Source organism: Armigeres subalbatus, chromosome 1 (assembly GCF_024139115.2).
Source record: "Armigeres subalbatus isolate Guangzhou_Male chromosome 1, GZ_Asu_2, whole genome shotgun sequence".
Lineage (NCBI taxonomy): Eukaryota > Metazoa > Arthropoda > Insecta > Diptera > Culicidae > Armigeres > Armigeres subalbatus.
Genome location: NC_085139.1, coordinates 296,939,427 through 296,958,514, shown reverse-complemented (window position 1 = coordinate 296,958,514; position 19,088 = coordinate 296,939,427). Strand labels below are relative to the sequence as shown.

Sequence of the window (19,088 nt, the reverse complement as noted above, 5' to 3'; positions counted from 1 at the left end):
AACAATCTCTGCAAATATGCCACGATTCAATAGAACTGTTTACGCTTGCCGAACAGCACATTAGCGGGTTGAAATCGCTGATATTTTGCCTGTCTTAATACAGTGATCACCACGTCACTATCCAAGCCGTTCCTGGGTGGAACTCTCTGCGATAGGGTCTGTTCGCCAACACACAGAGGGACTTGCCGACGCAGTGCATACGCCTACCCCAGCCTTGACGAAGACCCATTTCCGTCCTCGGGCTCAGAACCCGCCCGGTTGATCGACGCCGCGAAAGCGACTATACCATGTTGTTCTTCGCGCGACCACTTGTTCGATAAAAGGATCGAGTTCGACCACAGGGCATGACCGGTTGGCAGAAGACTTCCGGTTCGCTGGCGCCCCGACGACTCTATACCAAACACTGCTCACTGTGCTGGATTTTCCTCCAAACCGACGCTTACTTGCTGGTCCCTTCTCCATCGACGCTGCAGCTCTGACATTATTTGTGTCACGACTCTGGTTACCGCATGCCACGTACCTTCATCGCGACACATTTGCTCTGCGATGTTGTCCGCCCTTATGGCAGGCATTCTTCTACGTGCCTCCGCAAACCTCGGGCAGTCGAATATCACTTGCTCTGGAGTCTCCTCTACGTTGATACACGCCGGGCAGAATGGCAATGACGCATGGCCACACCGGTGCAAATATTGGCGGAAACAACCGTGTCCGGACAGGAACTGTGTGAGGTAAAAGTTCACCTCACCATGCTCCCTGTGTGTGTGTGTTTTTTTTCTTCCTAAGCAATGGAGGGGAAATCTGCTCAACAGACATCCTGGGTTGACCAGGAAGTGCAGGGTTAGGTCACCTGCAACGAGGCATCCCCGACCCGCTAAACCGTTTCCATTGCCGCCAAGCCCATCGTCCCTTCGGTACAACCAGAAAGTAATGCTTCAAAGGGGGGCCAGTGCATAACGCACCCTCGAGGTTAGCTGCGTGTCCTTGCAGCATCGAACTTCGTGATTCGCTTTTTTTTGAAGAACACCATGGTATCGTGCCAGCGCATTGCCGGCTTTCCAGGTGGCCTTACCACGCCCTATGTCTTCGGAAGGTGGGCAGGGTCGACTTCGCGCCTGCTTCCCTCTGCACGACTGGTATCAAGAATGATGATGCCGCGTGCACCCCAAATTGACCTTTCTGCGATAGGGCCTATTCGTCAGCACACAGAGGGACTTGCCGACGCGGTGCCTACGCCTGCCCCAGCCTTGACGAGGACCCCTTTCCGTCCTCGGGCTCGGAACCCGCCCGGTTGACCGACGCCGCGAAAGCGACGATACCATGTTGTTCTTCGCGCGGCCACTTGTTCGATAGAAGGATCGAGTTCGACCACAGGGCACCGGTATGATCCATGAAGCCGACTCCGAACCCTTGGACCACCTCTTATTTGCGCCTGAACTAGCCATTCCTCGAGTCCACGCGCCACCTTCTGTGTAGCTCCGAGACGATTTGGACGATAGCCGATAAAACGGCGTTCCAGCCAACTTCATATTTACACATCCTCCAGACTAGGTTGTCCGGGGTAGTGTCCAGACCACATGTGGCAAGCATGTGGTCACGCATTGTGCGAAAACGCGGGCACACGAACAACACGTGTTCCGCCGTTTCCTCTAAACCTACGCACACCGGACACTCGGGCGAGGCAGAGCTATTGGACATCATCCGGGACAATGCCACTATAGCTGTGGAGGCACGCTTGCAGGCGTAATTGACGTGGCTACCAAAGGTGAGCTTATTGTCGAGCATTACCCCCAAGAGTTTGATGGAGCGTTCAGAGGTGACCGTGCAGTTGCCTGCCCTTATCACCGCTTGCTGCTCCGACTTTCGGTTGTTAACAACAACCACCTCAGTCTTGTGGTGAGCCAGTTCTAACTTCCTGGAACTCATCCACTCCTCCACAATTGCGATCGAGTGGGCTGCAGTCAACTCCACCTCTTCGATCGATTCGCCGTAGACCTCCAGCGTAATATCGTCAGCGAAGCCGACGATTACCACGCCCACCGGGAACTTCAACCTCAAGACACCGTCGTACATGACGTTCCATAACACCGGACCCAGTGTGGAACCTTGCGGAACCCCTGAGGTTATGTCAACGCACTTCCGACCCGCCTCCGTGTCGTATACCAGTACTCGATTCTGGAAGTAGCTTCCGAGAATTTTGTACAGGTACTCGGGAATTCCAAGACGCAGGAGCGCATCTGCAATAGCTGCCCAACTGGCACTATTGAAAGCATTCCTCACGTCGAGAGTCACTACTGCACAATAGCGAACTCCCCTCCTCTTACGCTGGATAGCTATCTCCGCGGTTTTGGTAACCGACAAGATAGCGTCTACGGTCGACTTTCCCTTTCGGATGCCAAACTGGTTACTCGATAGACCATCCGCACCCTCCGTGCGTATCAACAACCTGTTGAGGATGATCTTCTCGAGCACCTTTCCCGCCGTATCAAGCAGGCATATTGGTCTATATGCCGACGGATCCCCCGGTGGTTTTCCCGCCTTTGGCAATAGGACCAAGTTCTGCCTTTTCCATGCTTCAGGGAAGACTCCCTCGTCCAGGCATCTCTGCATGACAGATCTGAACATCTCGGGAGCCTCAGCAATGGCCGCTTTGATGGCCAGGTTCGGAATACCATCCGGCCCTGGCGCCTTACCTACACTAAGGGACTGTGCAATCCCCGCAAGTTCCGCCACCGTTACTCTTCCCTCGTCGGCCACCCTGGCCCGTGGCAGCTCCACAAAGGGAGGCCAGGGTCGTGACGTGGGAAGAGCCCCGCGATGATCCTCTCCAGAATCTCTGGAGACCGCTCTGTAGGGGCCATCGCCCCACGTGTCTTGGCCATTACGACCCTATAGGCGTCACCCCATGGATTCGCGTTGGCACTTTGACACAGGCCCTCGAAGCAGGCTTTTTGCTTGATCTAATCTCAGTCTTCAGAGCGGCTCTAGCAGCCACGAACGCCACCCGTCGTTCAACACGCTCCTCTTCTGTGCGTGCTCGCTGCATCCGCCTCCTTGCCCGTAGGCAGGCGCGGCGCAGGTTCGCAATTGCTTGAGTCCACCAGTAAGCCGGTGGTCTCCCATCCCTAGGGTGGACTTTCCTAGGCATGGTGGCATCGCATGCACGCGAGAGTACTGTTACCAGCTGCTCGCCGCTCAGACCGAGAGTATTGTGCTCGCGGCGAAGCGCTTCCTTAACCTTCTGTCTGTGCTCAAAAAAACTTACGTTGTCTGTGCTCTGGGGTCAAATTGACCCCAAATTGAAATTGCTATAACTTTTTTAATGTTTGGCCAATTTTGGATTTTTGGGGCTGTTTCGAAAGATAAATTAATCATCTTTCAGGTCGTTACCAAAGATTGACTATTGGTGGGCGGGTACATCGCGGGAGGGTTTTAGTGAACAAGGGTATAAAACCAGTGATTTTACATGATTATTTTACTTATACCCGAAAATCCTACCCATTTTGAACTGCACCTTTTTAGAAAGGTTATGCAGGAAGGCATGTGCTCTGGCATGAGGCGTTGATAAGTTTAGAACTCGGCCGCCAGGTGGTGGTATATTTGAATTCATTATTTTGGACTACTTAAGATATTCCGATATATAGAATTCTCCTCAGTGTAAATATTCTTATCACACAAATTCAAAAATTGGAAGACGTACTCATTATATTGAGCACCGCTTTGTAGTGCTAGACATCCTGAACAATGTTGCCGAATACAACTTGAGTGTAGGTATGAGCGATCTCAAGGTAAAGCAATATTTCATATATGCAAGAATATTGCAAGTTCGCTAGCGCCGCCTATTTGTAAATTTCCTAATTATTCATTCCGTCACATGACAGTCCATTCCCACCAGACGAACTTTATTAAAGAGGTCATCTTTACAAATTTCAAATTTGTGCGATAAGAATATTAACAATGAGGAAAATTCCATATATCGGAATTACTTGAGTAGTCTAAATTAATGAATTCAAATGTTCCGCCACCTAGCGACCAAGCTCTAAACTAATCAATGCCTCATATCAAAGCACACGCCTTCCTGCATAACCTTTTGAAAAGGTGCAGTTTAAAATGGGTAGGACTTTCAGATATGAGTAAAATAAGCATGAAAAATCACTATTTTGTACCATTTTACGAATACCCTCCCCGCGATGTACCCGCCCATAGTCAATCTTTAATAACGATCTGAAAGATGATTAAATTATCTTTCGAAACAGCCCCAAAAATCCAAAATTGGCCAAACATTAAAAAAGTTATAGCAATTTCAATTTGGGGTCAATTTGACCCCAGAGCACAGACAACGTAAGTTTTTTGAAAAAGTACACTGTAGCGAATATTTTCAAGATTTTTGAAGTGAATTTGCACCTAGGAGACAGATCTCGGCGAGTTTTACCAAACTACCAAAAATTAGGAGAATCGGTTGAAAATTAAAAAAATGGCAGCCACTCAAAGTGGCCTGGGGTCATATTGACCCCAGAGCACAGACAGAAGGTTAAACACCTCGTCGTCGAAGTATGATGTCTTCCACATACGAGGGCTAGGCCTCGCCCCTTCTTCCGTCCGCTGAATGCTGGTCGTATAGTCGATACTGTAGCGAACCGCCAGGTGGTCGCTGTGAGTGTAGCCATCATCTACCCTCCAGTTCGAACTACTCGTTTGGCCAGGGCTCCAGAACGTAACGTCGATAATCGACTCGGCACCGTTCCAGCTGTAGGTACTTTTGGTACCGACATTAGCCAAATCCACATCCAACATGGCCAGTGATTCCAGCAGGATCTGCCCCCGTTGATTCGTGGATCGGCTTCCCCATTCCACGGCCCAAGCGTTGAAGTCCCCCGCTATCACCACCGGCCTACGCCCCATCGAATTAGCCGTCAAACAATCTAGCATTCGACCGAACTGCTCGATCGACCATCGAGGAGGCGCATAGCAGCTGCAGAAGAAGACCCCGTTGATTTTGGCAATGACGAAGCCCTCGTGTGTCGAAGACACCAACTCTTGGACTGGATATTTCCCCGTTGTCCATATCGCCGTCATTTTAGACCGATTGGTGACACATTTAACGTTCCTGGCGGGTACCCGGTAAGGATCCGCTATGATGGCGATATCCGTTCACCAATCAGCAACTGTCTGACACAGCAGTTGCTGGGCTGCATCACAGTGGTTCAGGTTTAGCTGCGTTACCTGCACTGTGATTTTGCAGCACGCTTAAACGCCGGGCACTTCGAACCCCCCATGGGGGGTCCAGCTTTGCTGGAACAGATCAAACAGTTGGGAGGGTTCGTGCAGCATTGTGCCTTATGTCCCTCTAATCCGCAGCGTCGACTGAGCTTGCTTCTGTCAGGGCCTTTGCAGTCCCATTGCTTGTGCCCCGGTTCCAGGCACTTGAAGCAAACTTCGAGTTGCTCATATATGCCCACAGGGCATACCGACCACCCCACCTTGACGCTCCCTAACTTGACTACCTTGGAGGCGTCCGCTGCAGATAGCCGAACCAATGCTACCTGTGTCCCTGCCGGACCTTTCCGTAGCCGCACGGCTGCGGTGGACGCCTCCACTTCACACTGTCGCCGCAGTGCCGTGACGAGCTCTTCGACTTCGGTGATCTCGTTCAGGTCTTTAACCCTTAGATTCACCTCCGTCGTGAGTGCCCTCACATGGACCGTGTCGCCTAGGACTTCCTCCGCCAACTTCTTGTAGGCGGCGCCCTTTTGCGAGACGCCCCGCTTTAGCTCGAGGATCATCTCGCCCATCCGGGTACGTCTTATTCGACGTACGTCGGCACCGAGTTCACCGAGCTTGACGTCACTCCTCATCGCCTTCAAGACGTCCGAGTACTTAGCCTCGTCCGCCGTAATGACTAGGGCATCACCCCTGGAGCGATTGGCGCCTACCCTAGACTTCTTGCTACCCTCATGCGCCTGGGCCTTCTTTTCGGCCCTTGACGTCTTCGGTTTCCTCTTGTTCTTGACCAGGGTCCAGGAGGCGCCATCCCCCTCTATTTCCCTGGTCTGGTGCGGCTGAGAGCTCTCAGCCTGCCGTAACCCCTTACCTTCCTCCCCCGGTTTTGGAGGTACCTGGCCGGGGTTCAGCTTCCCAGCCCCACTACCCTTGTTCGGGGTAGTAACCCTCCGCGTTTTGGAGCGACCCCAAGGGAGCTCATCTCTGTTGACTGTCTCCACTGTTTTTGTGTCTGCTCCGTTGGAGCAGTTACCCCAGACGTGCCCGCGAATACTTGAGCTTTAGTCTGGGTAGACTTTGGCACCACCGCACAGAAGAGTAACTAGAACAAATTCGTGGACAAAACCCAAAAAAAAAAAAATTTCAACATTTATACATTCTTATATTTTTTTTAGATAGTTAAAAACATACTATGGTTGTTTCAGAAGTGACCCAAAACTTCGTAAAAAAATATAATTAGGGCTCAAAAATGAGGTATTGAATTGGATTTTATCTACTTTATTTGTGGAGTATTTGGAAAATCTGATTTTTACACAACATAAATGTTATCAAAAAACTATTATTAGTACACAATAAGTAGATTTTAGTTGTATGTCTCCATTTTGTTCATGTTTCATGTCAAATTGGGTCCTAAAACCCTACCTCGTTTATGGTTGCAAACGATAGTGCATCGGTCAAGAATACTTGAATCGATGTTTTAAAATTCTGGTATTGTCTAAATCAGTAAAATAATATTTTTGTGATTAAGACATTTTGAGGAAAATTTTGAGCTGTGTAACATTTCAGAACGAATCAACCATCAGCCCAAAACGTCAGGCCCATAACTGTCAAAGGTTGAGTCAAGTGCCCTGTGGTGTTTCGCTAGTGCGTTTGAATCATATTATTCCGTACGTCAAACAAGACCGAAAATGCCGAGAAGGCATTTTCCATCTATTTTCAAATTTCAAATTAAACAATATTCCTTTCCATTTTCTGAGTCAAAAGAAATACTGACGCGTTCAGGATGATTGACTTCATCGTTTCCTAAAAGAAAATCGAATATCGATTCTTCATTTTAGGACCCAATTATAAATTCTATGTTTCAGGTGATGACCACTTGAAAATCACTATATCTATTTATTTATTTTTCATGTTTTCTTCAGAGGAAAAGTTAATCTATACGGCAAGATCCGGCAAAGATAAATCACTTGGGTGTAACTTCAAGATATGGACTAAGCATTCCACGTGAAAACCCGTCCGCAAATAAGATTCTGAGCTATTTGAATTAGGGGAAACTGGGGTAATATACCCCAGGGCAAAACGACCCTTTGGCATTTTGAGTACATTTTCGGCAGTTTTCGATAGTATTTACTACAGGGCATGTAGTTCGGATCTCGAACTACCAACTCAGTAGTAAACATTCTTGAAAATATTCCTGGAACACCGCTAAAAAGCAAAAGGTCGTTTTGCCCTGGGGTATATTACCCCAGTTTACCCTAAATGTGATTTTTCATCATTTTAAAACAAATTTGTTCATAAATTACCACATTTAACGAATCCAGGAAAAAAAAGTAAAAAGCATGCTATTTAGCATGCATTTTGTCAATACACAAATAGAATAATGGGTCTCCCATGAGTTGCGTTGATACCTTTTTGAAAACCTTATATTGAAATCGCTTATTTATAAATTCTGCGTTGTAGAGAAATCTGTTACAACCTAGATTTAGGATGAATCCGAAAATTGAAGTGATCATAATTTATGAACGGTGCCTTATTATGATAGTTTCGTCATGGCTAGCTATGATATGTTGTGGGCTTCGACTTGGTTGTGGACTTGGTAATCGTTGTTGTTTCAAGCCATGGTATATAGAATACAGGTGATTTATATTTTTTACTACAGGCTTCACCTTTTCAGACCCGAATTTTTAAGGTTAAGGTTTAAGTTAAGGAGAAAAGAGTGTTCAAGCAAAAAACAGTGTTTACTTTTGTGCATGCGAATTTATACAACCATTTTTCTTTTGGGGTCTTGTGCATGGGTTAAAATAGGTTAGATGTTTTTTTCCTATGTAAATGTTAGAAAATCCATTTAAGGATAGAGATAACTAGGGTTTCTTGCTACTTTATGAAATATAGCTATTTTAGAATCGTTCGCGTAGCGGAAGCAAGAGATTTTACATAAAATGCAAGGTTTTGTGGCTTAAGTACATATTAGATTGCTAATGTCGTTCCTGTTCGCGTGACTAACATCTAGGTCACTTTGACCTGGCAGGCAAAGTACTGGTACTATAAGTGTCAAACTGATGTTGGTGATGAAACAAAATATGCACTATAACATGATGTATAAATTATGGTCAATTGAAGCTTGTTGAAGCATAATTTGGCAAAATAATTTAATTGACTACAGCGCCACTAGCGTTCCAGTACTTATGCTTCTAATTTATTTCCTTTCAGGTATGCCGTTAAAAAAATTAAACATCATACTAACAAATATATTCTGCCGGCTGCGCCAAATTGTAGAAGCTCTAAGAAATCGTAGAATATTTACGTGAGCTTTTGCCACTTGCTTCATCGTACATCATTGAATATTGAATATCATCCAAACACAGAATTATATTTTATTTGGGATTTTGCCTTCTTCGATTGCGCGTACACTGATGTGCCGATATAAGCAAACAGAATCCGCAATATTATAGTGTGATCATTAGTAGGGCTGTGCACAATGGAGGTTTATCGATATCGGCGATATTCATCTGGTGTTTTATCGGTATCGGTGATATATCGGGTTTGAAAATATCGGATATCGGATAGATATCCGATAAATAAAAAAAAAAAATTTTTACTCGAGTTGTCTACTACCGATTTTATTATGTGTGTAACTCTATTTTGTCACCCCAAAACAATTTGAAAATTTTAGTCGCACTTATCCGTCTTGGTAGTAACACCGCAAACGACAATGATTTTCATGAAATATCTTTCACCGCCTATGGTTTATTAAGAATGATTTTAGATTTCCTGTCAAGAGTTTTGTAAGCCTTTTGGTTCACGCAGTTTACCTTTCCAAGGCATAAACTGATTCATATTTGAGAAACAAATATAAAAATAGAAAATATTGTGTCACTTTTCCTATTTTATCACCCCGGATTTAACCAGGAGGTGATAAAATCGGTTAACAACAGTTTAACGTATTCTTATTTCGCTTTTTCAAAATTCACATTACATCTTACATTGTAATGGGATCCAAACTACTTTGAGAATTGCAGAATATACGGCTTGTCCTAGAAAACAGTCTATCCGATGGAACCGACGTCGCCAACAGTGGAAGAAGGGTTCAATCAAAGTTCATTGCGTATTTTCCGGCTATTGACCACTCGGATTGAAAATTAATTACTATGTTTGAAAACTAGCTTATTGAAATTTCACAACATGTAAAAGATTTAGTTCGAAAAATGTATTGGAAGTAATCACTTCCTTCGGTGGGGTTTGAGCCCGCGACCTAAGTATGCTAGACAGGTGCTTTCCCTACTAAGTTACGAAGAACCTTCGTCGTCCTCCACAGCTTAGCGGGTACTGTTGAGCCCAAATTCTGAACACCAGGCACAAGGGACATTTAAAAAAAAGTGATGGACTTGCTACATATGTTTAAAATGAATGTAGTCAGTGAGCCAGTGTATGTAGTTTAGTTGATTTAATTGGCATCATTTTTTTTTAATCGATTGCAAAGATTTATCGATATCGACGATATTTGAGTTCAATGATATCGGGTATCGTATCGATAAATTTCATCCGATAATATCGATATTATCGATTTTATCGATATTTGCACAGCCCTAATCATTAGGTCAGACTCTACATATATGCTACTACTGATGATATATTTATTGAGATTTTCTGCAAACTATACTTAATACAGAGAATGCTGGTTTAATTAATGTGTTGATGAAAACCCGAGATTCATATCTCCCCTTGCTCTAGCAGCTGCATCCTTTGCTGAAACAGCAAACACCAATGGAAGCCGTAGACCAGGCAATTGGCTATCCCCACCGCGCCAGCCAAAATGTTGACCGAACTGGGGTAACTGCTGTAGCCAAGGCAGGTGGCCAATATCCAGAAGGAAACGGAATACATAAGCAGACCAACCACACCGGTGTAGTACAGTTCAACTCGGTTCCAGCACTGATCCAGTTGTAGCACTTTTCTAAGCGCTCCTATGTTGATTCCATCCAGTAGGATGATTAACGTGAGGACCGACGAGTGGAATGTCAGAAACAGGAAGGCAAACTCGATTCCAGCCTCTCCGGGTGGTCGACGTTGCACGAGTAATACCGCCAAAAAGCCTAGACCCTGCAAGAGGAAGTCTTCATTGCGCAGCCGTAAATTTAAGCGACAGCAATATAGATTACTTACGATCTGAAAACACTTCAGTTTGTTGCATCTTGCTTCGAATGCATCCTTGTTGTTTACTGGCTTGCTGCCCTCGTGAACCGGAGGGTACTTGGTTGATTCTTCGTAGGATGGAAGCAAGTTGACGTCAATCTTGCTTTCTGGTTCGTTGGGAAGCGGAACCATTTTCGTTGACATTTTACAATCACAAATCGTATGATTTCGATTCTGATTCTACTTGCTTTAGAATAGAATGAGGGAAATTCCACTGACTCAAGTCGATTAGATATGACGTCATTTTATTCAATTGCAGTGTATCAGCTATGCAACGCAATAAAACATAATGCAAGTGAGTAGAGATGAGATGGATGTGTTGGGTAGACTATCTACAGGCGCAGGCTTATGGAATTTCACCATTTATTCTACATAGGGGAAAAGTTCCGATCTCCATCTTACTGTACGTATATCCATCTCATCGTTAAGCAAAGAAATACGGCACCAAATTCGTCGCTTCTTTTTGTCAACATGCGTGCTCACTGCTGAAAAAATCACAAAATTAATAAACAAACCGAATTCCTCACCATTGCTTTGTTTTTGATGGGATGGAAATAGGAGCTATGAGATGAAGTGGCGAACCGTTCCTCTGTATGGTGGTTTTTGTTTCGTAAATGTTTCAAATTAGTAAAACATTAGAATATTTTGAAACCATTGTCTCATGAACGGAATATATAATCTCATATGCTTCACATACGCATGTGCCGAGTTGCACAGCAACTGCACACAAATAATGCTAATGCTGCACACAGTGGTCCTCAGCTTAAGGATCATGTGGCGTTCCTGTAAATGGTGTGTGATAATGTGATAATAAACTATGATGTTCTGGGATCTCCGAAACATCCTGGAATCAAATGGTCTACCGCATCAACCATTGCTTCCAAGATGTCCTCAGCCCAACCCAATTATGTCCTCCGATTATTTGTCTTTTATTTGCGTCTTAAATTCAGGCATATGAGGATCATAGTGTGCCGCGGTTGAAACCATGTCATGGATACGTTGCGTTTGCGTATTGCAATCCGTTTGATACGTTTTGTACTAAAATACAAAACGTACGCAAAACGGATAAGCAACCCACAATGCATACGGTTCTTGACAGTTGATCAGTTAACATTTATTCAAGGGCCCCATACGCCTGTCACTGGCAAACAAACTCGTGTACTCTGCATCGAAGCTTAGAACCGGTGTTAGGGCGCAATCGTTAATGCGAACATATTTATATTCGGTTAGTTACTGCAAATTAATTCTTTTTCGAGTCCTTATAATCAAGCAGGTATCTCAAGCATACCACATCGTTATTTTGCTGCATGATTGAGTGTTTGATTTTGATAAAATATTGAAAACAAAAGTGTGCCTTAAAAATTGCCTCGCCATAAAAAAGGTGGTAGAGAATTAACACTATTGTTAACAGTTTAGAACCAAATCCAGGAGATGTCGCACATGTCGGGGTAGGGATTTAGTTCTCCGCCTTCTCCCCCTGCATTTATTTGTTGCTGTTGGGTATCTCTGGCGCTCGAGATTTTGAGCTTCTGTTTATTTAGAAAAGTTATTAAAGTATTCAGAAAATTTGAATTAAAACTGAATTTTTGGACATTGGAGGATGGAGGTTAATTAAAAATCGTCATTGATTCAGGTGTTTCCTAGGCAAGTTTCCCCACAAGTCATTCCTGGAATTTCTTGAGAAATTCCTCCGAGAATTCCTCCGCAAGCTCCTTTAGGAATTCCTTCATAAAATCCTCCTAGACTTCCTCCGAAGGTACCTCAAGATATTCTTCTGAAGCTTTCTCCAGAAATTCCTTCGGCAGTTTATCCAGGAGATTCTCCACTAAATTCTCCAGAAATTCCTCCGAGAGTTTATCCAGAAATTTCTCCGTAAATTCTTCTAGAAGTTCCTCTAAGAATTACTCTGAAAGTGCCTCCAGGAATTTCTCTAGAAATGTCTACAAAATATCCTCCGAAAGTTTCTACAGGATATCCTTCAGAAATTTCCACATGAATTATAAATAGTTTATCTAAAAATTTCTTCGGAAATTCCTTCAAGAATACTTCGGAAAGTTTCACCAAGAATTCCTCTGGAAGTTCCTTCAGTAATTTCCCAAAAAATACTCAAAAAATTTCTTTTAGAAGTTTCTATAGGAAGACCTCTAGAAATTTCTACAGGTATTCCTTCGGAAGTTATTACAAAATAACATTCGGAAAATCCTCCGAAAAATCTACTAGGAATTCCTCAGGAAGTTCTTCCAGAAACTCAAGAATCTCCCGCAAGAAATGCTCCGGAAGATCCTCCAAGGATTGCTCTGGAAGTTCATCCAGAAATTGCTCCGAAAGTTCCTCTAGGAATTGTTTCGGAAGCTCCTCCAGTAATTCTTCCGGGAGTTCCTCCAGAATTTCCTCCAGAAGTTCCTATAAGAATTCCTCCCGAAGCTCCCCCAGGCATTCCACCAGCAGTTCCCCCAAAGTTTCTTCAGTAATTCTCCTGCCATTACCTTCAGGAATTTCCCCAAAAATTCATCAAAAATTAACTTCGGAAGTTTTAAAAAAAATCCTTCAGAAATTTTCGGAAGTTCCTCCGGAAATTCCTCCGCAAATTCCTCCAGAAATTTCTCCGGAAGTTCTTCCAGGAATTCCTCCAGAAATTTATAAAAAAATACAAAAAATCATTCGGAAAATCTTCCGATAATTCCTCTAAAAAATCCTCCGGGAGACCCTCCAGAAATTCCCCTGGAACTGCCTCCAAGAATTCCCTCAAAAATTCTTCAAATTTTTCCTCCGGAAGCTCCTCTAGGAAATTGTCCGGAAGTTCCTCCAGGAATTTCTCCGGAGGAGGAACTTCCGAAGGAATTCCATGAGGAACTTGTGGAGGAATTCCTGGAGGAACTTCCAGAGGAATTCCTGGAGGAACTTCCGGAGGAATTCCTGGAGGAACTTCCGGAGGAATTCCTGGAGGAACTTCCGGAGGAATTCCTGGAGGAACTTCCGGAGGAATTCCTGGAGGAACTTCCGGAGGAATTCCTGGAGGAACTTCCGGAGGAATTCCTGGAGGAACTTCCGGAGGAATTCCTGGAGGAACTTCCGGAGGAATTCCTGGAGGAACTTCCGGAGGAATTCCTGGAGGAACTTCCGGAGGAATTCCTGGAGGAACTTCCGGATGAATTCCTGGAGGAACTTCCGGAGGAATTCCTGGAGGAACTTCCGGAGGAATTCCTGGAGGAACTTCCGGAGGAATTCCTGGAGGAACTTCCGGAGGAATTCCTGGAGGAACTTCCGGAGGAATTCCTGGAGGAACTTCCGGAGGAATTCCTGGAGGAACTTCCGGAGGAATTCCATGAGGAACTTCCGGAGGAATTCCATGAGGAACTTCCGGAGGAATTCCTGGAGGAACTTCCAGAGGAATTCCTGGAGGAACTTCCGGAGGAATTCCTGGAGGAACTTCCAGAGGAATTCCTGGAGGAACTTCCGGAGGAATTCCTGGAGGAACTTCCAGAGGAATTCCTGGAGGAACTTCCGGATGAATTGCTGGAGGAACTTCCGGAGGAATTCCTGGAGGAACTTCCGGAGGAATTCCTGGAGGAACTTCCGGAGGAATTCCTGGAGGAACATCCGGAGGAATTCCTGGAAGAACTTTCGGAGGAATTCCTGGAGGAACATCCGGAGGAATTCCTGAAGGAACATCCGGAGGAATTCCTGGAGGAACATCCGGAGGAATTCTTGGAGAAACTTCCGGAGGAATTCCTGGAGGAACTTCCGGAGGAATTCCTGGAGGAACTTCCGGAGGAATTCCTGGAGGAACTTCCGGAGGAATTCCTGGAGGAACTTCCGGAGGAATTCCTGGAGGAACTTTCGTAGGAATTCCTGGAGGAACTTCCGGTGGAATTCCTGGAGAAACTTCCTTAGGAATTCCTGGAGGAACTTCCTTAGGAATTCCTGGAGAAACTTCCTTAGGAATTCCTGGAGGAGCGTCTTTAGGAATTCCTGGAAGAACTTCCGAAGGAATTCCTGGAGGAACTTCCGAAGGAATTTCTGGAGGTACTTCCGTATGAATTCCTGGAGGAACTTCCGTAGGAATTTCTGGAGGAACTTTCGTAGGAATTCCTGGAGGAACTTCCGGAGGAATTCCTGGAGGAACTTTCGTAGGAATTCCTGGAGGAACTTCCGCAGAAATTCCTGGAGGAACTTCCGCAGGAGTTCCTGGACGAACTTCCGCAGGAATTCCTGGAGGAACTTTCGCTGGAATTCCTGGAGGAACTTCTGAAGGAATTTTTGGAAGATCTTCCAAATGATTTTTTTGTAGAAACTTCCGTAGGAATTCCTGCCGAATTTTTGGAGGATCCGCTATAGAAAAAAAAAACCCTAAGGAAATTTCTAAGGAACTTTTGGAGGAATTCCAGAAGGAACTTCCGGAGGATTTCATGGAGAATCTTCCAAGGGAAATCATGGAGGGATCTTTAGGGGGAGCTCCTGGGGGAACTTACGGATGAATTTTCTGGAAGCATTTCCGGAAGAATTCCTGGAGGAACTTCTGGAATAATTCTTTGGAGGACCTTCTGGAAGAATTTTCGGAGGAACTTCCGAAAAAATTCTTGGAAGCACTTCCGGAGGAATTCCTGGAGGCACTTTTAATTCCTTACGATTCATCTTTTAAATTTCTTGCTATTTCCAATGGAAATTTGAAAAAATGTCTTGTGAAACTTCCTTGGATTTTCCGATGAAATATCTTTCAATTTTCAATGGACATTCGTTAAAATTTTCAATTGAAATTTCTTACGATTTCTTATGGAAATTCCCTCACCTCTTACAGTTTGCCATGAGAAACTCTAACAGTTTTTTTTTTTGCAATTCCTTTTGGAAATTTGTTACAATTTCCTATTTACGTTCTTAACAATTTTCCACGAAATTTCCTAACAGTTTTTTTTATTGAATTTTCTTTCAATTACGTTAACAATTTGCCATGGAAATTTCTTCGAATTGCCCTATGAAACATTAAACAATTTACTGTTGATATTCCCAACAGTTCCTCATGGATATTCCTTACAAATTCTTTATTTTTATTTATTGTCTTTATTAGGGAGACTTTCAGCCCAAGGCTGGCTCGTCTCCGACTTTACGAATTCTCATACAAATTCTTTAGCATTCCCCATTGAAATTCGTCACAAATTTACTAGCAGTTTGCCAATGAATTATTGGCAGTGGCTGATTTGCTACTCGCCGCTTCCACTTCCAGGCGCTATAGTATATGCACAAAATAGCCAGCAAGAGTTAACCGCCAGAAATTTGTATGGCGAAAGACATCTAACGCTGGTTTTCTCAAAATTAGGAACTTTTCATGAAAAACTATTTGGTACCGGTTATGTAGGAAGGTGTCCGCTACTACGCCTACCAAATATTTTTTCGATGAAGGTGCTTAATTTTGAGAAATCGAACCTTAGATGCCTTTCGCCATACTGATTTCAGAAAGTTAACTCCTAGTGTGCCGCTGTAATTACGCCCAAAGCAGGCGATTCATTGAAATCCCTCAAATGTTCTTATAGAAATTCCTCTATAAATTTCAATGGAAATTCTATACAATTTCCCATAAAAATCCCATATAATTTTCCTTAGTAATTCCTTTCTATTTTCAATAGAGATCCCTTGTAATTTGCCATTGGTATTATTTAAATAATTTCTATGGAAATTTCATATAATTCCCAATGGAAATTCCTAATAATTTTCGATGGAAATCGCTATCAGATGCTAATGGAAATTTCTTACAAATGCCCAACGAAATTCCTTCCATTTCCCGTTTAAATTCCTCGCAATTTCGTATGGAAGTTCCTTACAATTTACCCTGAAAAATTCTTACAATATTTTCCACGAATATTTCTTACAATTTCCCAGGAAATTTCCTTAGAGTTTTCCGAGGATATTCTTTTGAATTACCCGTTGCAACTCTTTATAATTTTCTTGAAAACAAACTTACATTTTCCCATACTTACTTACAAAGCGATTCCAAGCAACAGCATCAAAATTTAAGAAAATTTTTAATTCATGATTTTCTATTGTGTTGAAACTTTGCACAGTTTTTCAATTTCATCTAAATCGTCATTTTCGATATCAAATCTTCATATTGAGTCACGACTAACTTTTCAAAAGGGTGTATGTGAACATGGTTCAAAGATATTTAAAAAGCGGCATAGCAAAAACGGAATGTTCGATTGTTATGATTTTTCAGCAAAGTTAGACAACTAAATGGTGATTCTTAAGAAAATGTGCACAGTAAAAAAATTTTTTTGCCTTTAAAAATATCATTTTGTCACAAAAACTCAAATATCTCAAAACCCTATCTTTTTCGAACGTAATTTTTTTAGGGAAAACGGTCCATTATATTAGCTATCTACCATAAAAATTTGGTGATGGTAAATTAATAAACAAAAAAGTTATGACATTTCAAACATTTCACAATTTTCACATATAGTAAACAAAAAAAAATTTCCGTGTATTTTTTTTTCAAGAATCGCAGTTTGATGCTGATTTTATTGTTAAGGGCCTTGCGTGAGTTAAACAAGTTGTTTGTATGATATTCCATATTTATGTATTCATCGATATTATGTATATTATATGTATAAATATTATATGTATAAATAAATAAAAATGAATTAATATTATCCTAAGTATTAAATTAAATGTGGCAGTTACACAATGTTGTTATAGAAACTCTAAGAGTTTTGGGTTTGAATTTTGGTATGGGTTATGATATCATGAAAACAGTTTATTAATACTTATTTTTTATTTATTTTATTCAAATTTTTAAAATATCGAACACTTTTGAATTATTATCAGCACAGTTTGAGTATAGTTTTGCTTTAATTTTATTTTCCGACAATGGAATGAAACAGTGAAATTTTTGGGTTCCTTGGATCGTTTTCGCGTTATTAAATTGCTCGCTGAGCTCTGAAGCCTTTATTTCGTACTCTTCAGTAGTAGTAAAACAAAATGATAATTTGGTTAAATCTTTTTCTTTTCTACGATTTGCTCAATCAAAAGTTCTTTCGCAGTTTTAATTGGATGCTCACGTTCTTTGGCTAAACTTGCTCTTGTGGCCATGCGCTTTATTGTTCCTCCAATAGCATCACAAGGACCTTTGCCATGTGATGTAGCAAAAAATGCCATTCTGCATCAATTCCGTACATTGATTTAAATTGACATAGGCTCGAAAAATTCTTACGATTTTTGTACTGCGACGCTGCTCCATCAGACATGAAATATATCTTTTGACTTCTTTATGCTTATCAACGCGTAAAAGTTAATCATTTTTCAATGAACAAGTTTACGGATACTGAATCGTGTCTTAAATCTTCGGAAATTATAATAAAACTTAAGTGTTCAATTTGCGTACTTCCATTAAAATAAATAACGAATGGATGAATTGTAGCTTGTTGTACGTTCCAGTGATGGGACTGCACTTTATCTTGCAATACAAAGCTGTAATTTTCAGAAAAATCACAAATGACTCAGTACATTCAAAGTTAATTGCCTATATGCCGGGTATTAAGCCACCCGGAGTGGAAATTAATTACTATGTCTGAAACTTGATTATGCATATGTACAACATGTGATAGATTTAGTTCGGAAAAGGTATTGGAGGGTAACCGCCCCTTCGGTGGGGTTTGATCCCACGACCCCAGTTCGCATGACAGGTGCTTTCCCTACTAAGCTACGAAGGACCTCCGTCGTCCACCGCAGCTTAGCGGGTACTGATGAAACCAAATTCCCAGCACCAGGTACCAGCCGATCTCTCGCAATACATTTCCAGAACTAACTCTCTCAAATGTATTTTTGTACACAATGTCAACCAAGTAGGATGAGTATTTAGTGGACGACGGTGGTGGACGACGGAGGTCCTTCGTAGCTTAGTAGGGAAAGCACCTGTCATGCGAACTGGGGTCGTGGGATCAAACCCCACCGAAGGGGCGGTTACCCTCCAATACCTTTTCCGAACTAAATCTATCACATGTTGTACATATGCATAATCAAGTTTCAGACATAGTAATTAATTTCCACTCCGGGTGGCTTAATACCCGGCATATAGGCAATTAACTTTGAATGTACTGATCTCGAGTGGCGATCTCTCTTCGCTTGTGTGGTCGTGTTGGGATCTGACGACCAAACTGGCACAACCTCACACAACCCTACTTCATTGAGCGCCGTTGCTGATGAAGCAAGTGTGTAGGAGCCGGACAATATTAAATACTCATCCTACTTGGTTGACATTGTGTACAAAAATACATTTGAGAGAGTTAGTTCTGAAAATGTATTGCGAGAGATCGGCTGGTACCTGGTGCTGGGAATTTGGTTTCATCAGTACCCGCTAAGCTGCAGTGGACGACGGAGGTCCTTCGTAGCTTAGTAGGGAAAGCACCTGTCATGCGAACTGGGGTCGTGGGATCAAACCCCACCGAAGGGGCGGTTACCCTCCAATACCTTTTCCGAACTAAATCTATCACATGTTGTACATATGCATAATCAAGTTTCAGACATAGTCACAAATGACTAAAAATTCACCATTTTGTAATGTATTTTTCGTATTTTTTAAAAAGCTGGATTGTTCTGTTTTAATGAAATCGTGAGGGATTAAACTTTCTAATTTCAAGCAAAAATATGACACAAACTCATCTACAGGTTTTACAATAGTTTCTATGTCA

General features: G+C 42.8%; 1 protein-coding gene across 1 annotated transcript; it reads right to left on the bottom strand.

Moving 5' to 3' along the window:
* Positions 1 to 9,646: 9,646 nt before the first annotated feature.
* On the bottom strand, positions 9,647 to 10,659 carry LOC134216172 (uncharacterized). Its single transcript, XM_062695132.1, has 2 exons — positions 10,381 to 10,659; positions 9,647 to 10,317 (listed from the first exon to the last, which is right to left on the bottom strand). The coding sequence occupies exons 1-2, from the start codon at positions 10,552 to 10,554 to the stop codon at positions 9,928 to 9,930; spliced, it is 564 nt and encodes a 187-aa protein (XP_062551116.1). The 5' UTR covers positions 10,555 to 10,659; the 3' UTR covers positions 9,647 to 9,927.
* Between the last annotated feature and the right edge of the window lie 8,429 nt (positions 10,660 to 19,088).